Source organism: Dasypus novemcinctus, chromosome X (genome assembly GCF_030445035.2).
Source record: "Dasypus novemcinctus isolate mDasNov1 chromosome X, mDasNov1.1.hap2, whole genome shotgun sequence".
Lineage (NCBI taxonomy): Eukaryota > Metazoa > Chordata > Mammalia > Cingulata > Dasypodidae > Dasypus > Dasypus novemcinctus.
The window spans coordinates 87277534-87301024 of record NC_080704.1 but is presented as its reverse complement, the minus strand read 5'-3'; the positions used below and the strand labels follow the sequence as shown (position 1 = coordinate 87301024).

At 39.9% G+C, this 23491-nt stretch overlaps 1 protein-coding gene across 1 annotated transcript in view; it reads left to right on the top strand.

Moving 5' to 3' along the window:
- The window catches only part of MAGT1 (magnesium transporter 1), a 113527-nt gene that overhangs the window by 12765 nt on the left and 77271 nt on the right, over positions 1-23491 (top strand). The window contains exon 2 of the mRNA XM_004481095.5: positions 19455-19624. Coding sequence (XP_004481152.1) covers positions 19455-19624 — 170 coding nt within the window. The remainder of the gene's footprint in view (positions 1-19454; positions 19625-23491) is intronic.

Below are 23491 nucleotides of genomic sequence, written 5' to 3'. Positions count from 1 at the left end.
CAAAATGTGTCAGTTACCAAATTCAGCAAGTTTCAAAGCAGGTCTAGTACCTTGGCATGACTGACTGTATTTAGGTATTTTTTTATTTAACAATGCATTGTAGTTTTCTGAATACAAATGCTTTACATCCTTGATTAACTTTATTCCTAAATATTTGATTCTTTTAAGCGCTATTTTAAATGGAATATTTTTTCTGACTTCCTCCTGAGATTGTGCATTACCAATGTCTTTAAAGTCTATTTTACCCAATATAAGCACAGCTACCCTGGTAACTGCATGCACAGAACATGCCCCTCCAGCCTTCCACTTTCAATCTTTTGGCATCCCTGGGTCTAAGGCAAGTCCCCTGCAGACAGCATAGAGGTAGCTCATGTTTTATTATCCACTCTGCTGGTCCATGTATTTTCATTGGGAGTTCAATCCATTAACAATCAATGTCATTACTGTAAAGGCAGTTCTTATTTCACCTATTTTGACCTCTGGGTTTTTTGTGACATTTTATTTTCACCAGTCTTTTGAGACTTTTGATTTTGCTGATATAAACTTCATTTCTAGACTCTCTTTCAAGCCTTTCTCTCCTGTCTTTACTCTTCAGACTGTAGCACACTCCCTAGTACTTTCTGCAAGGCTGGTTTCTCTGTTATACACTCTGCCAGCTTCTGTCCATCTCTGAACATTTCAAACTCATCCTTATATTTGAAAGACAACTTTGCTGGATATAAGATTCTTGGCTTATGGCAATGAAAGTCATAATAAATGAAATTAAAAATACACTGGATTCATTATGTCCACTCCACCTCTATATTGAGAGGGGGTTTAGATTCCATATGGATGATGGATGCAATTCTCCTGCTTGCAGTTGTAGGCACGCTTGGCTCCCTGGTGTTGTAGTTGACCTTCTTCACCTCCCTGATAGCTGGCTGGGGTAAGTCCAATAAACCAGAGGGTAGGAGTTGCAAGTCTGCTGAGGCTCAGGGCCTGGCTGTCACATGGACAGTCCAGAGATTCAGGTTTCCTGAGTATACACCAACCCCAGCGCCAACCACAGGTCCAGTAAAAGTGAGAGAGGAGGCATATGTAGAAAGGTCACATCTGAGTCCAACTCCATCATACTCAGGAACACAAACTCCAAATTAGGGCCAACTGACATAACACTGAACTCCAGGGCCATCTAAACATGACCATAGAACCTGTGCATCTCTGCAGCCCTCTGGAGAACCAGTCCTGGGGTTGTATCTACTTGGCTGTCTCTGGGACCCTGCCGAAGCGCGACCCCTCTGATGACTCTTCTTTGGAGACTCCTAGCCATATAAATTCATTTGTCCTTTCCATTTCCCCTTTTATTCAAGGTCAAAAAGTAGTTTTTAATACCTGATATTACATATAGGCTGAGATATTCTGCTGGTCTGAGTCGACCCTTTTATTCAAGGTCTTTTTCTAGTTACATCGTCATCTGGTGCTTAATAGTAATCCCTCAGTGGCAGGGAGGCTCATCCCAGGGAGTCATGTCCCACACTGGGGGGAAAGTAATGCATTTACATGCTGAGTTTGGCTTATAGAGTGGCCACATTTGAGCAACATGGAGGCTCTCAGAAGGTAACAGGCACCCTGCAGCTCTAGGCCTAGTTCATATTTCAAGCACACAGGCTCATAAGCATAGTTATCAATATCAAGGGTCCATTGTTGGACCATCCACAGGATAGAGGAATAGAGTATGGAATAGAGTGGACTTACTACAAAGTAAACCACTATCCATGTGGTGCAGCAGTGCTCCAAAATGTATTCACAAAAAGCAATGAATGTCCCACAATGATGAAAGAGGGTATTGATGTGGGAGGAGTGGGTTGAGAGGGGTGGAGGGTATATGGGGACCTCATATTTTTTAATGTAACATTTTAAAAAAATAGAGAAAAAATAATAATAAAAGCACTGGGAGAAAAGAAAAAAATACGCTTGGATCATATGATAGCATATTTGAGGAGGCAGAAGAAAGGTTTGGTGGGCTTGAATAAATGGCCTCCTAAAGAGAACATACAAAAGAACAGATGAATAAAAGAATGGAAAGAACTGAATAAGGTCTCAGGCAACTAAAAAACAACAAAAGACCTGCAAACATATGGGTCATGGGTGTCCCAGAAGGAGAAGAGAAAGGAAAAGGAGCAGAAGGAATATTTGAAGAAATAATGGTAGAAAATTTCCCAACCCTAATGATGGACATGGATATCCATGTCCAAGAAGCACAATGTACTCACATCTGAATAAAACTGAATAGACCAGGAATTGACTGTGGCTCTATCAGTTTGGCTCCCATCTACCATATGGGAGGCCCTGAGTTCGCCTGCCAGAGCCTCCTTGTGAAGACAGGCTCACCTGCACCCTGTGTGGCACTGCCTGGCCCGCAAGCGCCGCGGAGCACCACTTGACCTGCAAACACCACAGAGAGCTGACTCAGCAAGGTGACGCAACAAAAAAAAAAAGGAGACAGCAAAAACACAGAAGAGCACGCAGCAAATGGACACAGAGCAGACAGCAAGCAAGCCACAAGGGGGGAGGGGAAATAAAATAAATATATACAGACAGAAGAATGCATAGCAAATGGACACAGAGAACAGACAACACGCAAAAAGCCACAAGAGGGGGGTAATAAAAGAAAATTACTGAATAGGCCAACTCTGAGACACATACTAAGCAGAATGTCAAAGGCCAAGACAAAGAGACAATTCTGAGAGCAGCAAGAGAAAGCAGTGCAAAAGTAACTAAAAGTGTTTAAAAGAGTAAGTAAAATTAAATATGACAAATAAAACCCAAAAGTCAAAATGCGTGAATTAAGAACTGCCTTTACAGTAATAACATTTAATGTTAATGGATTAAACTCCCCAATCAAAAGACAAAGACCTATGAAATGGATCAGAAAATATGAGCTACCTATGTGCTGTCTTCAAGAGATTCGCCTTAGACCCAAGTATATCAATAGATTGAAAATGAAAGGCTGGAAAAAGATACTCCGCACATTCAGTAACAACAACAAACAACAACAAAAATCCAAATTACCTCTACTTACATGAGATGAAGTAGACTTTAAAAGACACCAGTGGAAAGCAGATGTGGCTCAAGTGATTGGGCTCCCATCTACCATGTGGGAGGTTCCAGATTCAGTTCCCAGGGCCTTCTGATGAAGTCAAGCTGGTCTGTCTGGAGAGCTGATGCAACAAAGATGATGCAACAAAAAAGAGACACAGAAGAAAGACAGACACAACAAAACCAGGAGCTGAGGTGGCTCAAGCAATTGAGTGCCTGTCTCCCATGTTGGAAGGTCGCAGGATTGGTTCCCAGTGCCTCCTAAAGAGAAGATGAGAAGAGAAGCAGACACAGAACATGCAGCAAATGGACACGAGAGAGCAGACAGTGAGTGTAAGCAGCAAGGAGGGGGATAAATAAGTAAGATAAATCTTTTTTTAAAAAGACATTAATGTGCAATCTAAGGAGGAAGTCAGAAAAAAGGCATTTACAATAGCAACTAAAAGAAGCAAATATTTAGGAATAAACTAACAATGTATGGCACATGTATTCAGAAAAATACAACTGATTGTTAAAAGAAATAAAAAAGGCCTAAATAATTGGAAGAACATTCGATGCTCACAGATTGGAAGACTAAATATCATTAAGATGGCAATTCTACCCAAATTGATATACAGATTCAGTGCATCCTGATAAAAATTTCACCAGTATTTTTTACATAAATGGAGAACATGATTATCAAATTTATTTGGAAGGGTAAGGGGTCCTGAATAGCCAGAAAAATCTTAGAAAGTACAAATGAAGTTGAAGAACTCTCACTTTCAGACTTTAAACCATTTTACCTACCTACAGGGGTAAAAACAGCATAGTACTGGCATAAAGACTGACACATAGACCAATGAAACCGAATTGATGGTTAAGAAATGGACCCTCACACCTGTGGTCAGGTGATATTGGACAAGTCTGTCAAACCCACCCAGCTCATGCAGAACAGTCCATCCAACAAATGGTGCTGAGAGAGCTGGATATCCATAGCCAAAAGAAGGAAAGAGGACCCCTATCTCACACCTTATACAAAAATTAACTCAAGGGAAACGGACTTTGGCCCAGTGGTTAGGGCGTCCATCTACCACATGGGAGGTCCGTGGTTCAAGCCCTGGGCCTCCTTGACCCGCGTGGAGCTGGCCCATGCGCAGTGCTGATGCGCACAAGGAGTGCCGTGCTACACAGGGGTGTCCCCCGCGTAGGGGAGCCCCACGCGCAAGGAGTGCACCCATAAGGAGAGCCGCCCAGCGCGAAGGAGGGAGCAGCCTGCCGAGGAATGGCGCCGCCCACACTTCCCGTGCCGCTGACGACAACAGAAGCGGACAAAGAAACAAGACGCAGCAAAAAGACACAGAAAACAGACAACCGGGGGAGGGGAGGGGAATTAAATAAATAAAAATAAATCTTTAAAAAAAAAATTAACTCAAAATGGATCAGAAACCTAAATATAAAAGCAAAAACCATAAAGCTTTTAGAAGAAATGTAGGAAATGTCTTCAAGACCTGGTGGTAGGTAGTGGACTCTTAAAGGAGATAAGTGGAGGACTGAGATGGACTATTGATGCTTAATGCATGTAGAAGTTTTAATTCACTTTATTGTAAAAGCATTGAAATGTATAGAGTTAATGGTAACACACTGTAGTGAGTAACAGCTGGTTTATAAATCGGAATGTGCCTGAAAAGGCTTGTCTAGGGATGTAAATGCCAATTGAAAGAAAGCTAGTGAGGGAAATGGACTTGGCCCAGTGGTTAGGGCATCCGTCTTCAACATGGGAGGTCCGCGGTTCAAACCCCGGGCCTCCTTGACCCGTGTGGAGCTGGCCCATGCGCAGTGCTGATGTGTGCAAGGAGTGCCCTGCCACGCAGGGGTGTCCCCTGCGTAGGGGAGCCCCATGCGCAAGGAGTGCGCCTGTAAGGAGAGCCGCCCAGCGCAAAAGAAAGTGCAGCCTGCCCAGGAATGGCGCTGCCCACACTTCCCGTGCCGCTGACAACAACAGAAGCGGACAAAGAAACAAGACGCAGCAAATAGACACAGAGAACAGACAACCGGGGGAGGGGGGAATTAAATAAATAAATAAATCTTAAAAGAAAAGAAAAGAAAGAAAGCTAGTGAGTAATATAGAGACTGTATTGTCCTTTGTGAGTCAGGCAGAGGTATGTCACTACTTCATGTGAATGTGAAAAAGCATGTTAAAATCACAACTGGAATGACCGATCGACTGTGGTTAATAATCGTAATATTCATGTATCTGTACCAAAGATGTACTGTATTGATAATAGTGGAATATGGAAAAAGTGTGCCGAATGTATGCTATGGACCTAGTAATAGTTTGATGATATTATCTCATAATCTGTAACAAATCTTCCACAATGTGTGGTGTGTTGATAGACGGGTGTTGTATGGGAATTCTGTACATGTGCATGATTGTTTTGTAAGTTTACAACTTCTGTCATAAAAATATATTTTAAAAAATAGCAGGATGGGTTGGGGGAAAATAAACCAAATATAAGATAAGGACTATAGTTAGTAAGGTTTTGATGATATCCTTTCATCATTTGTAACAAACGTTTCACAACAGTGCAGGTGTTGGTAGTGGGTTGATGTATGGGTCCCCTATATGATTTTATACATGTTTGCTTTGTAAGTTCACAACTTTTACTATACACCTATTGTTTATCTATGTTCGTGTATAAGTGATATAAAAATAATACCAGTAATAATAGGGTGGGTTGTGGAGAAAATACACCAAATGTAAGATACTTTTGTTGGTAGTAATATTTTGGGGATGCTCTTTAATCATTAGTTAAAAATGATTCAAAACAATGCAAGGTATTGTTTATAGGGTGAAGTATGATGGTATGTATGTTTGTAAGTTCACAAGTATTATTATACACTTACTATTTATGTCTGTTTATGTATGTGTAATATACTTCAATAAATTTTAAAAAAATAGGGTGATGTCATTTCAAACAAATAGTGCTGGGAAACTGTATATCCACATGCAAATGAATGAAAGTGAACCCTGTGTTAGTTTTCTAGGCTGCCCAAGCAAATACCTTGAAATGGGTTTGCGTTAAATAGTGGGAATTTATTTGTTTGTGGTTTTAACACAAAAGGAAATTCCAAAACAAGACACCAGGGTGATGCTTTCTTCTCAATGACTCTTTTTTTGGGGCTGGCTGGTGGTGATTCTTGGTTCTTACCATGTCACCTGCAGTATATATGGCAGCTTCTCCTTTCTCTTTCAGGTTTCATTGATTTCACCTCCTTGCTTCCCTGACTTTCTGTCTGAATTTCACTATGTTTATAAAGGATTCCAATAATAGGATTAAGACCAGTCCTGATTTAGGTGGGCCACACCTTCTTAATCCTAAATTACCTCATCAAAAGGTAGTACTTACACTAGACTTGATAGGTTTATGCCCTACAGACTTAAATCTTTTGGCTCTCCATGTTACAGTTGGGCCCTGAATCTCAACAGAGTTTCATCACCTACTCTCCACTTCACTGGACTCACCCAGGACAACTAACAAGGAGATGATAATGGAGAATGACCATCCCAAGGAACAGAGAGTCTGCAACTGCAAACAAGATAGTGCCATATATCTGCCCCATGGGATCTAAGCCCCCTCTCAATTAGAGGCATAGCGGGCATCATCTTCCCAGAATACTCAGGATAGGAGAATGAATGATGGACTAGAGTAGACTTACTGTTATTCTTATATAGACTTATTATTCTCGCAATGGAAGAACTTATATCATTGATGTGAAGGCAGTGGCCACAGGAAGTTCTAAGGAGAGGAAGAGGGAAAAACAGGTATAATATGGAGGCATTTTTGGGACATTGGAATTGCCCTGAATTAGGTTGCCATGATGGATACAGACCATTATATATTTTGTCATAATTTACAGAGTTGTGGGGGACCATGTGTAAATGATAATGTAATCTATAATCCACACTTCATGGCTATGCTCCAATGAGTTCATCTATTTTAACAAATTGGAGCATACTAATGAAAGAAGTTGTTAATGCAGGTAAGTGTGGGAGGGGTAGGGAGTGGTACATACAGGAATTCCCTATGTTTTTTATGTAACATTTATGTAATCTAAAGTATTTTAAAATTTAAAAAGGTAGTACTTACAATGGATTCATATCCCCAAGAATTGATTAAATTTAAGAACATGTTTTTATCTGGTATATATACAGCTTCAAACCACCACAAAGCCCTACCTCAAACCATATACAAAAATTAACTCAAGTGAAACAGACTTGGCCCAGTGGTTAGGGCATCCATCTACCACATGGGAGGTCTGCAGTTCAAACCCCGGGCCTCCTTGACCCATATGGAGCTGGCCCATGTGCAGTGCTGGTGCTCGCAAGGAGTGCCGTGCCACGCAGGGTTGTCTCCCGCATAGGGGAGCCCCACGCGCAAGGAGTGTGCCCCTTATGGAGAGCTGCCCAGCACGAAAGAAAGTGCAGCCTGCCTAAGAATGGCACTACTCACACAGAGAGCTGACACAACAAGATGACGCAATAAAAAGAGACACAGATTCCCATGCTGCTGACAACAACAGAAGCAGACAAAGAAACAAGACGCAGCAAATAGACACAGAGAACAGACAGCCGGTGTGTGTGGGGGGGGCGGGGAGAAAAATTAAATCTTTTTTTAAAAAATTAACTCAAAATAGATAGATAAACTATATGTAAGGGCTAAATCTGTAAAACTTCTAGGAAAAAAAAAATATGGGAAAATCTTTATGACCTAGTTTTAGGCAATGGATTCTTAGAGATGACATCAGAAACACAAGCAAAAAAAGAGAAAGATACATTTGACTTCATCAAAATTTAAAACTTTGCATCAAAGAACATTATTTAAAAAGTGAAAAGACCACCTACTGATTGGGAGAAATATTTGGAAACAATATATCTAATATTGGTTTAATATCAATAATATATAAAGGGCTTAATGACATAAAAGTCAAGCAACCCAATTATTATTTAAAAAATGGTTAAAGGGAATTTCTGGTAAAGATGGCAGGCTCCATCCCTACACAGAACCTTTAAGCAATGACCCAAAAATTGGCAGAAACATCTTTCTAAAAGCTCCAGAAAACAGTTAAAGGGTTGCAGTAAAAGGACAAGCAACAAGTCAGAAAAAGGCAGGGGAGCTGGTGTAGCTCAGTGGTTGAGCACCTGCTTCCCATGTACGAGATCCCAGGTTCAATCCCTGGTACCTCAATAAATAAAGGAAGGAAGGGCTGGACCACCCCCATCACCCCCATGCTCCATGTGTGGGTTCCTGGTTCAGGTTCTGGAGGAAGCAGAGTAACCTTTGAGTGCATACTGGGAGTATGTATGCCTGTGCCAACCTTTCTGGGGGCAGCCTGAAGGACTGAACCAGGATCCTCATTGCATGCTTGCTGTCACCGAACTTGCCCTGCATGTAGAAGGCAGCCCACAGAGCTCTCCTACAAAACAGTCAATTCACAGCTGCCTGGAGCAAAGGTTTGCTGGCTGTGGAACATACAATCCAGAGCCTGGGATTATGAGAAAACACTGTTTACTAGGAAAGAGAGGACATTTAGATCCCTGCAAATGGGAATTTCTAGGGTTATGTGGGCATACACAGGACAAGGTACATGTGTGCCTTGGGCTATTTACTCAACTTATATTTTGGACAGATAAAAACGCTAAAGAAGAGGACTTGCATTGGCCAGTATGCACAATCTGAGAACTTGGTTTATTTTTGTTAGCTCCTGGCATTCAATGACATTTCTGGCATTACACTACCTGGACACAAGGTTAATAGGACAGACACCTCAGTGTCCATATTCCAGAATTAACACATTAAAATATCAATCAAAATGTCCAGGTGGCAACAAAAGATTACAAAACCTACAAATAATCAGGAAATGATGGTTCATTGAATAGAGAAGGATAAAGCATTAGAAACTATCAAAGAGTAATTCTCTTTGAAAACTTTTTAAAAAATAGTTATAAATATACTCATAGCTTAAGGAAAACATGGACAAAGAATTAAAGGAAATTAGAAAAATGATATATAAGCACAAAGAGTATGTCAATAAAGAGATGGAAATCATGGAAGGAATGAAACAGAGCTGAAGATCACAGTAACAGAAATTAAAAATTCCCTAGCAGGGTTCAAAAGAAGATTGGAGTTGGCAGAAGAAAGAATCAGTGAATTTGAAGATGAGACAATTGAAATCATTCAGACTAAGGAACAGAAAGAAAAAGGAATGAAGAAAAGTGAACAGAGCCTAGGAGACCTGTGAGATACCATCAAGTGTACTGATGCTTACATTATGGGAGAACCAGAAGGAAAAAAAAAGGAAAGGGAAGAAAATATATTCAGGACATAATGGCTGAAATCTTCTCAAATTTAGTGAAAGACATGAATATACACATGTAATAAGTTCAACAAACTCCAGACAGTATTAAGATCTTCAGTAAAGTTAATGACATAGGTAAATATAAATGCCAGTACTATTGTATTTTTTGTTTGTAACCCCACTTTTTACTTCCTACATGATCTAAAATGCAAAGGCATAAAAAGTAGTGATAACTCAGTGATTTCAGACTTATAGTACATAAATATGTAGTTTGTGACAAGAACTATATAAAGGGGAGAGGGTGAGGGAAACATTTGATCATGGGAGATTGTCAGGTATGTGATTGAAATTGTGGTGCAGAGAAAACTTTAGAGAATGTAATGTGGAAGGTTGCATGTTTGCGATGCTTAAGGGGGCGGCATCTGACACAGGGCAAGCTTCTGGGGAGTGGGTGAGTACTCATTTTGTTATAGAGGATTATACCATTGGGTGGAGACCCACACAATGAGAGTGAAGGTGTACCCACATCCTGGGGAGTACTGATATTCTCAGAGCAAATTGTATCTCTTGAGAGAATCAGTGGCTCCCAATGGGTTAGGGCAGTCAAGTATGTCAAGCCCTCAACATTTTTGCATGTATCTCTGAATATGGTCCCTCAAGTAATGAAGATTGATTGTCATGGTGGGCCCTGAGGGGAGGGGAAAAGAGATGTTGAATACATGGAATCAGGGTAACTGTGGGGCAATGGAAGTGTTCCACAGGATCATGCCATGATGGATATAGATTATGTTAAATTACACCAAAAATGTATAAAAGTCTATAGGCTAAAATGTAAACCATAATGTAAAACATAAAATAAGTAAAAATTTATAAAATTGTATAGTGTAAAATATAAACCATGATGTAAACCTAAATGGAACCATGTTTGAAAGCTATTGTTTCAATATCTGTACATTAGCTGCAGCAAATATAATATGAACATGTAAAAAGATCACTGTTGGGAAAGGAACAAAGGGTTTGATGTTGGATATGTGGGAGTACCATATATTGTATATGTGAATTACTGTGATCTAAAACTTATGTCAAGAGAAACTTAATAATCAGGGAAAAAGAAAGAAAGAAGGGAGGTAGACACTGAGGAAAAAATGGAAGAAATTGCCTTGCCACTGTACATATAGGGCAACATCTATTGCAGTGATGAAAGACAAAATGTCAAAAACAAAGCTTTTTCATTTTTTCATTTCTTTGATACTCCAATTTATTTTTCCTTTATTTAATTTTTCTAAATTTCTATGTGTTCTATATCGAATGTTTAAACCCATCGCTATATTCCATTTTTCTGTTAATGTAACCTGGCAATATATTGGGTTTCCTTTTTGAAGAAGTTTTGGACTACAGAGAGGTTCAACTATGGTGGGGGAGGAGCACTTTTGTGGAGTGTCATTACTGGGGGGCACATGGTTGGGAGGGAGTTCTCCAGGGCATGTATACAGGGTACATAGAAAGGTTTGGATATTTTCATAGTGGTTTCAGTTGGAAACAACAGATGAGAGAGTGCTGAATTCCTGACCAGGGGAACTCTATGACATTCCCCAATGGAACAACAACAATTCCGCAAGTGCAATGGCAAAGGCCAATAAAGATGGATGGTCCAACCATGAGCCCTTGATACTGATGGCTCAGATTTTGAGCCTGTGTGCCTGAAATATGAACTAGGCCTATAGCTGTGGGGTACCTAAGAGTTACCTCCTGAGAGCCTCCATGTTGCTCAAATGTGACCACTCTCTAAGCCAAACTCAGCATGTAGATGCATTGCCTTCCCCCCAGCGTGGGACATGACTCCCAAAGATGAGCCTTCCAGGCACCGAGGGATTACTACCAAGTACCAGCTGATGATGTAACTACAAAAAGACCATGAACAAAGAAGTCAACTCAGACCAGCAGAATATCTCAGGCTACATGTAATATCAGGTGTTAAAAACTGCATTTTGACCTTCGATAAAAGGGGGAAGTGGAAAGGACAAATAAGTTTATATGGCTATGAGTCTCCAAAAAAGAGTCGGGAGGTCATTAGGGGGTGATGCTTATGCATGCCTCAGCAGGGTGCCAGAGACAGCCAAGGTAGATGGAAACCCAGGTGCTGGTTCTCCTGAGGGCTGCAGCGACCCACAGGTTCTATGGTCAAGGCAGATGGCTCTGGAGTTCAGGGCCATGTCAGCTGGCCCTACTTTGGAATTTGTGTTCCTGAGTGTGATGGAGTTGGACTCAGATATGACCTTTCTACACATGCCTCTTCTGTTACTTTTACTGAACCTGTGGTTGGTGTTTGGGTTGGTGTATACTCAGGAGACCTGAATCTCTGAACTGTCCATGTGACGGCCAGGCCCTGGACCTCAGCAGACTTGTGGCTCCTACCCTCTGGTTTCTTGGACTTACCCTGGCCAGCTGACAGGGAGTTGAAGCAGGTCAACCACCACACCAGGGAGCCAAGAGTGCCTACAGCTGCAAGCAGGAGAATTGTATCCATTATCCACGTGGAATCTAAACCCCTTCTTGATGTAGAGGGGGACATAGCCATCCCAGGTGCACAAGATGGAGGAATATGGATTAGAGTGGTTACTGGTGTTCTGCTGGGGAAATACTGTGATTAGAAAGGGAAGAAATTGTAGTAGTGATGTGGAGAGTGTGGCCACAGTGGCTGCTGATGGTCGGGAGAGGGAAGAAGAGATATGGTGTGGGGGCATTTTCAGGATTTGGAGTTGTCGTAGGTGGTGCTGCAGGGATGGATGCTGGACGTTGTGTATCCTGTCGTGACCCACTGGCTGGACTGGGGGAGAGTGTGGACTACAATGTGGACCACTGTCCATGTGCTACAGTGGTTCTCCAGAATGTATTCGCCAGGTGCAGTGGATGTGCCACAATGATGGAAGAGTTTGTTAATGTGGGAGGGGTGGCATGGGTGGTGTGGGGGCTATATGGGGATTACATATTTTTTTGAATGTAACATTTAAAAGAAAATAATAAGAAAAAAAGAACTATATAATGGTGGGGGTGATAAGGATATAGGAACATAGTGTATTGTATACTATTGAAATTCTGTTGTTATAAACCAAATAACATTGTTATAGATTTAGGATGGTAAATTTAAGCCCCATGGTCATCACAAAGAAAATATTGTAAAAATATGCACAGAAAGAAATGAGAAGGCATTCTAAAGGGTTCTACAAAAATGGGCAAATGACTTAAATGGATATTTTACCAAAGAAGATAAACAGTGGTCAATAAGTATATGAAAATTTGCTCATCATCATTAGAAATTAGGAAAATGCAACTAAAAACTACAATGAAATGCAGTTTCACTCCCACGAAGTGGCTACTGTTTAACAAATGGAAAGTAGCAAGTGCTGACAAGGATGTGGTGGGAATATAAAATGGTACAGCCGCTGTCGTAAACTGTTTGATAGTTCTAAAAGTTACACATAGAGCTACCATATGACCTGACAGTCCACTTCCAGGTATACAACCAAAGAATTGAAAGCAGAGACTTGAAGAGATATTTGTACATTAGTGTTCATAGCAGTATTATTCACATTAGCCAAAAGTTGGAAGTGACTCAAAATCCATCAACAGATGAATGGTAAACAAAATGTGGTATATACAAACAAGAAATATTATTCACCCCTAAAAAGGAATGAAATTCTGATACAAGATATTATATGGATGAACCTTGAAGATAACATGCTGAATGGAATAAGTCAGATACAGAGGAACAAATAAGATTCTACTTATAGGAAATAGCTGGAATATGCAAATTCTTAGAGACAGAAAGAAGAGTACAGGTTACCAGGGCAGGAGAGGAGGGAGGAGGGGAAGTTAATGCTTATTGGGTATAGGGTTTCTATTTGGGGTGACAGAACGTTCTGATAATGAATGAAGAAGAGGGTAGGTTAACATTGTGAATATGATTATTCCCACTTAAATGTATGCTTGGGAATGCTTGAGATGGAAATGTTCATGTCATGTAGATGTTTCCATAATTAATAAAGAAATTCAAGGGATAATAACAACTAAAAGCAGTGCATGTAAAGCTTCTGTATTAGTCAGCCAAAGGGATGCTGATGCAAAATACCAGAAATTGGTTGGTTTTTATAAAGAGTATTTATTTGGGGTAGGAGCTTACGGATACCAGGCCATAAAGCATAGGTTACTTCCCTCACTGAAGTCTATTTTCACATGTTGGAGCAAGATGGCTGCCAACGTTTCCCCGGGTGCAGGCTTCCTGGGTTCCTATATTCCCAGGGCTGACTTCTTTTAGGGCCCAGGGTTCCTCTCTTCCTGGGGCTTGCTTCTCTTTCCTCTGTGTGCTTACTTCCTGGGGCTCCAGCTTAAGACTTCAGCATCAAACTCCACCATCGAAACTCCAACATTAAAAGCCCTCAGCTCTGTCTTTTGTCATGCCTTTTATCTGTGAGTCCCCACCCACCAAGGTGTGGGGAGTCAATACCCTACTGACATGGCCCAATCAAAGCCCTCATTATAATTTAATCATACCCAGATACAGACCAGTTTGCAAACATAATCCAATATCTACTTTTGGAATTCATCACTATATCCAACTGCTACACTTTATAAAAAAATAATTTAAAAGATGAAAGTAATACATGATCCCAGATTATATCTGTTCTTGGAAGAGAAAATGGCCGAAAGAACATTACTGGGACATATGAAAAATTTGGAGTATAGACAGTAAGCTTTATATTTATTTTATATTTCTTGCACTTGATAACTGTACTGAATGTATTTGCATAAGTGAACATGTTTGTTCTTAGGAAATGAACATAAAGTATTTAGTGTTCAAGGAGCATGATGTATTCAACCTATTCTAAAATATCTAGAAAAATATATATGGTTAGAATGATATGGTAAATGTAGCAAACATAAGTTGGTGGATCTGGGTATCTGGTTGAGGGTATGTTGGAGTTCTCTGTGTCTTGTAAATTTGAAATTATTTGAAATTATTTCAAAATTGAAAGGTTTTTTTTTAAATAGGGAAAGGACTGGAATAAACATTTCTTCAAGAGAAGACATACAAATGGCCAGTAAGCACATGAAAAGCTCAATATCATTAATCATTAGGAAAATGCAAATCAAATCATGAGATGCAACTTTTCACCCACTAGGATGGCTATTTAAAAAGAAAAAAAAACAGAAAGTAACAAGTGTTGGCTGAGGATGTTGAGATAATTGGAATTCCTGCAGTTTTGTGGAAATGCAAAGTGATGCAGCCACTGGAAAACAGTTTGGTGGTTCCTCATAAAGTAAAGCATAGACTAACCAAGTGACCTGGCTGGTCCACTCTCTATATATAATATACCCCCAGAAAACTGAAAGCAGGGATTCAAACGGAAACTTTTACACTAATGTTCGCAGCAGCATTTTTCACAATAGGCAGAAGGTGGAAGCAAGTTAAAGACCATGACAGATGAATGGGTAAACAAAATGTTGTATATCGTCCAAAGGAATACTATTCAGACATAAAAAGGAATGAAGTTCTGATACATGTGACAACATGGATGGCCTTGAAAATATTGTAAGTGAAATAAGCTAGGCAGAAAGGTCAAATAGTATATAATTCCACTTATATGAAATAGCCAGAATAAGCAAATTCATAGAGGCAAAAACTTTATCAGGGCCTGGGGGAAGGAAGATTAGGGGGTTATCACTTAATGGGTACAGAATTTCTATTTTTGGTGATGCAACAGTTTTAGTAATAGAAAGTGGTACAATCATATCTTCTTCCTTGTATGTTAATATATACAAACGATTCCGTTCCAAACTAGATTCTGTTAAATAGAAATTTAGTGCATATTTATTGAGTGCCTCCTGTATGAAGAAGTACTGTGCTCCTAAAGAGCAAATAATCTAGAGAAGGAAACAGATCTCAACGTGTCTTAGACTAAACAGTGGTAGAGTACGGTAAAAAGTGCTATGAAACACCTAGCAGAGGGGGAGATTAATATGCTTTTATCCTTGTTCCTTGACCACCTAGAGAAACCATTTAGGTTCATTCAGTTGCAACCCACTAGACATGCTTTCTTTACTGAGATTACTAAAGCCATAGAAGCTATTCCTTTTTTCTTCTTCTTTATATTTTTTATTGTAAAATTCAAAAAACATGAGAGGTTCCCATATACCCTCCACCCCCCTCACCCCCATCCTCCCACATCAACAACCTTTTTCAACATCATGGCACATTCATTGCATTTGGTGAATACATTTTGGAGCACTGCTGCACCACATGGATAATGGTTTATATTGTAGGTGACACTCTCCCCCAGTCCACCCAGTGGGCCATGGCAGGACATACAATGTCCAGCATCTGTCCCTGCAATACCACCCAGGACAACTCCAAGTCCTGGAAATGCCCCCACATCATGTCTCTTCTTTCCTCTCCCTACCCTCAGCAGCTACCGTGGCCACTTTCTCCACATGAATGCTACAATTTCTTCCATTACTAATCACAATAGTTCCATAGTAGAATATCAGTAAGTCCACTCTAATCCGTACTCTATTCCTGCATCCTGTGGACCCTGGGATGGTTATGTCCACTACGCCTCTATATCAAGAGGGGGCTTAGATTCCACAGAGATGATGGATGCAATTCTCCTGCTTGTAGTTGTAGGCGCTCTTAGCTCCCTGGTGTGGTGGTTGACTTTCTTCACCTCCCTCTTAGCTGGCCAGGGTAAGTCTAATAAACCAGAGGGTGATATTTGCAAGTCTGCTGAGTTTCACGGCCTGGCTGTCACATGGACAGTCCAGAGATTCAGGTCTCCTCAGTATATACCAACCCCAGTGCCAACTACAGGTCTAGTAAAAGTGACAGAAGAGGCTTGTGTAGAAAGGTCACATCTGAGTCCAACTCCATCACACTCAGGAACACAAACTCCAAAGTAAGGCCAGCTGACATGGCACTGAACTCCAGAGCCACCTGCCTTATCATAGAATCTCTGTGTCTCTGTAGCCCTCAGGAGAACCAGTACCTAGGGTTGTATCTACTTTGGCTGTCTCTGGGACCCTGCTGAGGCCTGCGTAAGCGTGACCCCTCTGATGACCTCCCAACTCTTTTTTGGAGACTCCTAGCCATATAAACTCATTTGTCTTTTCCATTTCCCCCTTTTATTCAAGGTCAAAAAGCAGTTTTTAACACCTGATATTACATGTAGCCTGAGATATTCTGCTGGTCTGAGTTGACCCTTTTATTCAAGGTCTTTTTCTAGTTACATCATCAGCTGGTGCTTGGTAGTAATCCCTCGGTGCCAGGGAGCTTCATCCCTAGGAGCCATGACCCACGCTGGGGGGAAAGTAATGCATTTACAGGCTGAGTTTGGAGAAGCTATTCTTAATAGTTGTAGGGATTATTTGTCTTAGCCTAAGCCTACAGCAATTTATTTGCATTACTGACACCTATTGTTCAAAGAGTTCTACCTTTCCAATCTATTCATTGATCCACATCCAAAATGAAAAGTCACATCCTGGCATCCTTTCTCTAAGGATAGAGTTTAATGGGAGTGAACTATTTTAAGGTTTGAACACCAGGACCTTGGCCAAATTTCATTATAAGTACAGGGAAATACAACTGGTATAATCTTCTGAATGATGATGGGTTGCATCAATGTCAATTTCCTGCTAGTGATATTGTATAATTAGGCAAGGTGGGGGATATTGGGAGAAGGATATATAGCTTTCTCTCTATTATTTCTTAAAACTACATTTGAATCTGTAGATGTCTAAAAACGAAGTTAAGTTTTTAAAAAAATATCTGTTGTACTCATGTGGTTATATTTCTGAGTTCTCTATTTTGTGTCTGCCCCTTTACCAATACCCCATTATCTTGATTTCTGTAAACTTAAAATTGGGTACAGTGATTCCTCCCACTTTATTCTTGATTTTCAAGATTGTTCTGCTTCTGTAGTTTCCTTGTAGCACTTTTTTTCCTTTTTGAGAAGCAAAATCTTTTCTAAAACCGGACTACTGGTTTAACTCACCATTCATTTGTAATCTTTTGCAAATGAATGGTTTTATGAGTTTATATTATTTCTTTGTAAATAATAAATAATTCACATAAAATGTAATGTTTGATCAACAGATGAATGGTTAAACAAAATGTATATACCTGCAATGGACTATTACTCATCTGTAAGAAGGAATGAAGTTTTGACTCATGCGACAACAGGGATGAGCCTTGAAGACTTTATGTTGAGTAAAGTAATCCATTCACTAAAGGACAAATATTGCATGCTCTCACTGATAAGAACTAAGAATATTGAGTAGACTCACTGAGGTAGAGCCTGGAAGATAGGTTACTAAGAGATAGAAAGGGAGTAGAGAGTGGTGAGCTAATGCTCAATCTGGGCAGAATCTATGATAAGGTGGATGGTGGCGGTTTGGCAGTAAATGGGGGGAAAACCTCAATCAGAGATGTTCCCGAGGGGTCTCGAAATATACAGGCATCATAGGCAAGTCACGTAACCCCACGAAATCAGCACCCTGTTGGTGGCCTTATCTTGGAATATATGATAATCTACTTCACCAATATAACAGAGTTTTAGACTTGCTTAAAATATCACTACACATGATTCTTCCATCCCTTGTATATGAACCTGTAATTATTATTATACCCATTAAATATATGTCCCAGAGACTTAAATCTTCAGTCTTTTCATATGCCAGTTGAGTTCTGAATCTCAGCAAAGTTGTAGCCAACATCTTTCCAGCTCACTGGACTCACTCAGGATAACTAACAAAATGATGATAATGGACAACCCCTGTCCCAAAAAGCAAAGAGTATCTACAACTGCTAGCAAAACACTTCCTTCCATCTGCCCCATAAGATCTTAGCCCCCTTGCAATCTGAAACAGAGCAGGCAACATCATTCCCAAATCCTCAAGACTGAGGAATGAATAAGCCTAAGTGGGAAATATAGCCATGGACCAAAGTAGACATTATTATTGTAGTAATGGAATCATTTGTAACATTGACAAGAAAATAGTGGTTACCAGAGGTTCTGAGGGGAAGGTGAGGGAAGAATAGGTGGAACATAGGACATCTTTAGGGCATTGGAATTGTCCCGCATGATAACATGATGACAGATACAAGCCATTACACATTTTGTCTAAACCTATAAAACTGCACATTGCAATGTGTGAACTATAATGAAAACTATAGACCATGGTTAGGAACTGTACTTCAATATTTGTTCATTAATTGTAACAAATATACTATACTAATGGAAGATTTTTTTTAAGATTTATTTATTTATTTCTCTCCCCTCCCCCCTCCCCCCACCCCACTTGTCTGTTCTCTGTGTCTATTCGCTGCGTGTTCTTTGTCCGATTCTTTTGTTGTCAGCAGCACGGGAATCTGTGTTTCTTTTTGTTGCGTCATCTTCTTGTGTCAGCTCTCCATGTGTGCGGCACCATTCTTGGGCAGGCTGCAATTTCTTTTGTGCTCGGCAACTCTCCTTATGGAGCGCACTGCTTGCACGTGGGGCTCCCCTATGCGGGGGACACCCCCGCATAGCACGGCACTCCTTGCACACATCAGCACTGCACATGCGCCAGCTGCACACGGGTCAAGGAGGCCTGGGGTTTGAGCCACAGACCTCCCATGTGGTAGATGGACGCCTTAACCACTGGGCCAAGTCTGCTTCCCTGGAAGATGTTATTAATAGGGGCAAATGTGGGAGGTGAAGGAGATGAGTTATATAGGAATCTCCTAAACTTTTAATGTAACTTTTCTATAATCTAAAACTTTTCTACAAAATAAAATTTATTATATAAGAAAAAAATGTCTTTTTAAATCTCATTGTGAAAAAATATATAATTTTAAGAATTGTATTGTCATTAGACCTAGCTACTAAATTTTATTTTTATCTCTCTTATTTTTCTCTGTACCTCTGCTTGTTTTCAAGTAAGTAGTTAAAAGAAACTTAAATGCCAAGTTGAGTGTATTAACAGCATACACCCATTGTCGTTTTTAGATGGTGTTATCTGAAAAGGTTAGTCAGCTGATGGAATGGACCAATAAAAGACCTGTAATAAGAATGAATGGAGACAAGTTCCGTCGCCTTGTTAAAGCTCCACCAAGAAACTACTCCGTTATTGTCATGTTCACTGCTCTCCAACTTCATAGACAGTGTGTCGTGTGCAAGTATGAATTTTCAACTACACTTTAATAATTATTTATTTATTTACTCCCTGCCTCCTGCCGTTGTTTGCGCTTGCTGTCTACCCTCTGTCTGTTCGTTGTGTGCTCTCTGTATCTGCTCGTCATCTTTTTTTTTTTTTTAGGAGGCACCTGGAGCCAAACCCAGGACCTCCCATGTGGGAGGGAGCTGTCCAGTCCCTTGAGCCACCTCTGCTCCCTGATGGTTGAGTGTCTCATTGTGTTTCTTCTTCAACTACACGTTAAATTAAATGACTCGTAAGATTTTAACCATTTTTCAATCCCAGAAGAACCAAATTAATTCAATGGGTATATAAGTGATTAGTGTATATACCATACTTAGTATGTCTATTGTAACACTTTTATGTTTGGTTCTTAGCTGTCCATATTAGTTGGGGTTCAAAGAACATTGATAAAGTATTATAGTAGCCATCATAGGAATAACTTAATCAAACATCACCTTATACATTATATATAGTATATATATGTGTGTGTGTGTGTGTACTTTTTTTTAGGAGGTATTGAGGATTGAACCCAGGACCTCATACATGGCAAGCAGGTGCTCAACCACTGAGCTGTATCTGCTCTCGTAATATATAGTATTGACAGTGTTTTTTTATTTATAACTGCTTTCAACTTTATACTCGTTTTTGTTTTTGGCTCCCTCCATCTGTTTGCTCATTGTTCATGTATTTTTTTAAAGATTTATTTTAATTTTTTATCCCCCCCCCATTGTTTGTGCTCACTGTTTGCTTGTTTTGTCATTGTTTTTTTGCTTGTTTATGCTCGTCTGCTTTTTTTTTTTTTTTTGGTCATTGTCTGTTTTTGTGGTTTTTTCCTTTAGGAGGCCCTAGAACTGAACCTGGGACCTCCCACCTATGGATGCGCAATGCTTAAGCCACATCCTCTCCCCCTTATTCTTGTTTCAAATCAACAGCTCCAGAAGGTAGATAAAGCAAATATTTTTCCATTTGTGGAAGAAACAAATTCCAAAAATTTAAAGTTAGAGGTATTTATTAATGAAATAATTGCGACCACATCCAAATTTGGAATATGAAAGAAACATAGCATTGTTTTTTTAAACAGATGCCTGATTTTGAGTTTTTCTTTATTCCAGAATATTCTGAAGTGTGTGTAAACTTTGTGATGGAGAATGATCTCACTTTCATCAAACAGTGGTTTAATAATTTTATTTTACTGTTTCTAAATGATCTTAGGTATAAAGAGTAATATTTTTTAAACAAAACCAATGGATAATTCAAAATATTGGATATTAAAAATAAGTAGACCTTGCTTTTAGTGTTTTTTCCTTTTTAAAAAAAGTATTGAAGTATATCACTCATAAGTAAACATACATAAAAATAAATGGATAGTAATAGTTGTGAACTTATGAAAACAAACATGTGTAACATCACTTAGGGCTCTCATAATTCACCCTACCACTAATACCTTGAATAGTTGTGAAACATTTCTAACTAATGATGAAAAAACTTCCTCAAAATATTACTACCAACTAAAGTATCTTACATTGGGTGTATTTTCTCCCAACCCACCCTATTATTATGTTTTATATCATTTATATATGAAATTACATAAACAAATAGTATATAGTAAAATCTGTAAATGTAAAAAGCAAAAATGCATAGCATCATGCAGGGCTCCCATACATCAGCCCACCACCAATGTCTTGCATTGTTGTGAGATATTTGTTACAAATTATGAAAGAATATCATCAAAATCTTAATATTAAACTATAGTCCATGTCTTATATTTGGTGTATTCTTCCTCCACCCCACCCTGTTATTTTTTAAATATATTTTTATTACAGAAGTTGTGAACTTACAATCATACACATGTAAAAATTACCCATATAACACCCCTTCACAAACACACCACAATATAGTGGAACATTTGTTACAGAATACGAGATAATATCATCAGACTAATACCACTAACCATGGTCCACACTTTATATTTGGCACACTTTTTCATACTCCCCCGTTGTCAACACAGTATATCTTTGGCATAGATGCATGAATATCACAGTATTGCTGTTAACCACTGTCCATAGTTCACTCCAGTTATATCTTGCCCATGCTTCTCCACATTCCCACCACCCTGCAGTAGTTATGTACAACTGCTACAGCTCACAAAGGACACTTGCATCTGTATCATAAACCACAATTCAGTCCCTAGATTATTATCTAGCTTTCTTTCAATTGACATTATTTACATCCCTAGACTATGCTTTCCATCTACATTCTGATTTATAAACCAGCTTTTACTCACTATAATGTGTTAGCATCAAATCTATCCATTTCCACACTTTTAGAGTAAAGTAAATTAAAACTTCTTTATACATTTTGAAAACCATCAGTGGTCCATCTCAGTCCTCCTCTTATCCCCTTTAAGAATCCGCCGCCTATACCAGGTCTTTTTTTTTTCACCTTTTTTTAAATCTTTATTTATTTTTTTAATGTTACATTAAAAAAATATGAGGTCCCCATATAACCCCCACCCCTCTCACCCCACTCTCCCCCCATAACAACAATCTCCTCCATCATCATGCGACATTCATTGCATTTGGTGAATACATCTCTGAGCACTGCTGCGCCTCATGGTCAATGGTCCACATCATAGCCCACATTCTCCCACAGTTCACCCACTGGGCCATGGGAGGACATACAATGTCCAGTAACTGTCCCTGCAGCACCACCCAGGACATCTCCAAGTCCCGAAAACGCCCCACATCTCATCTCTTCCTCTCACTCCCTACCCCCAGCAGCCACCATGGCCACTTTCTCCACACCAATGCCACATTTTCTTTGATTACTAATCACAATAGTTCATGAGTAGATTATCAGTAAGTCCACTCTAATCCATACTCTATTCCTCCATCCTGTGGACCTTGGAATGGTTGTGTCCACTCCACATCTATATCAAGAGAGGGCTTAGATTCCACATGGATGCTGGATGCAATCCTCCTGCTTTCAGTTGTAGACACTCTTGGCTCCCTGGTGTGGTGGTTGACCTTCTTCAACTCCATGTTAGCTGAGTGGGGTAAGTCCAATAAACCAGAGTGTAGGGGTTGCAAATCTGTTGAGGCTCAGGGCCTGGCTATCACATGGTCAGTCCAGAGATTCAGGTCCCCTGGGTATACACTAAACCCCAGCACCAACTGCAGATCCAGTAAAAGTAAGAGGAGAGACTTGTGGACAGAGATCACATCTGAGTCCAACTCCATCACACAGAAACATAAACTCCAAAGTAGGGCCAACTGACATGGCACTGAACTTCATCTGCCATGACCATAGAACCTGTGGGTCTCTGTAGCCCTCAGAAGAACCAGTACCTGGGGTTGTATCTACTTTATCTTTTTCTGGGACTCTGCTAAGGTGTGCATAAGGGCAACCCCTCTCATAACCTCCCAGCTCTTTTTGGAGACTCATAGCCATATAAACTCATTTGTCCTTTCCATTTCCCCCTTTTATTCAGGTTAAAAAGCATTTTTAACTCCTGGTATTATATGTAAATTGAGATATTCTGCTGGTCCGAGTTGACCCTTTTATTCAAGGTCATTTTCTAATTACATCATCAGCTGGTACTTGGTAGTAATCCCTCAGTGCCAGGGAGGCTCATCCCCGGATGTCATGTCCCATGCTGGTGGAAAAGCAACGCATTTACATGCTGAGTTTTGCTTCGAGACTGGCCACATTTGAGCAACACGGAGGCTCTTAGGAGGTAACTCTTTAGGCAGCCTGCAGCTCTAGGCCTTGTTCTTATTTCAGGTGCACAGGCTCACAAGCATAGTCATTAGTATCAAGGGCTCATTGTTGGACCTTCATTTGTTTT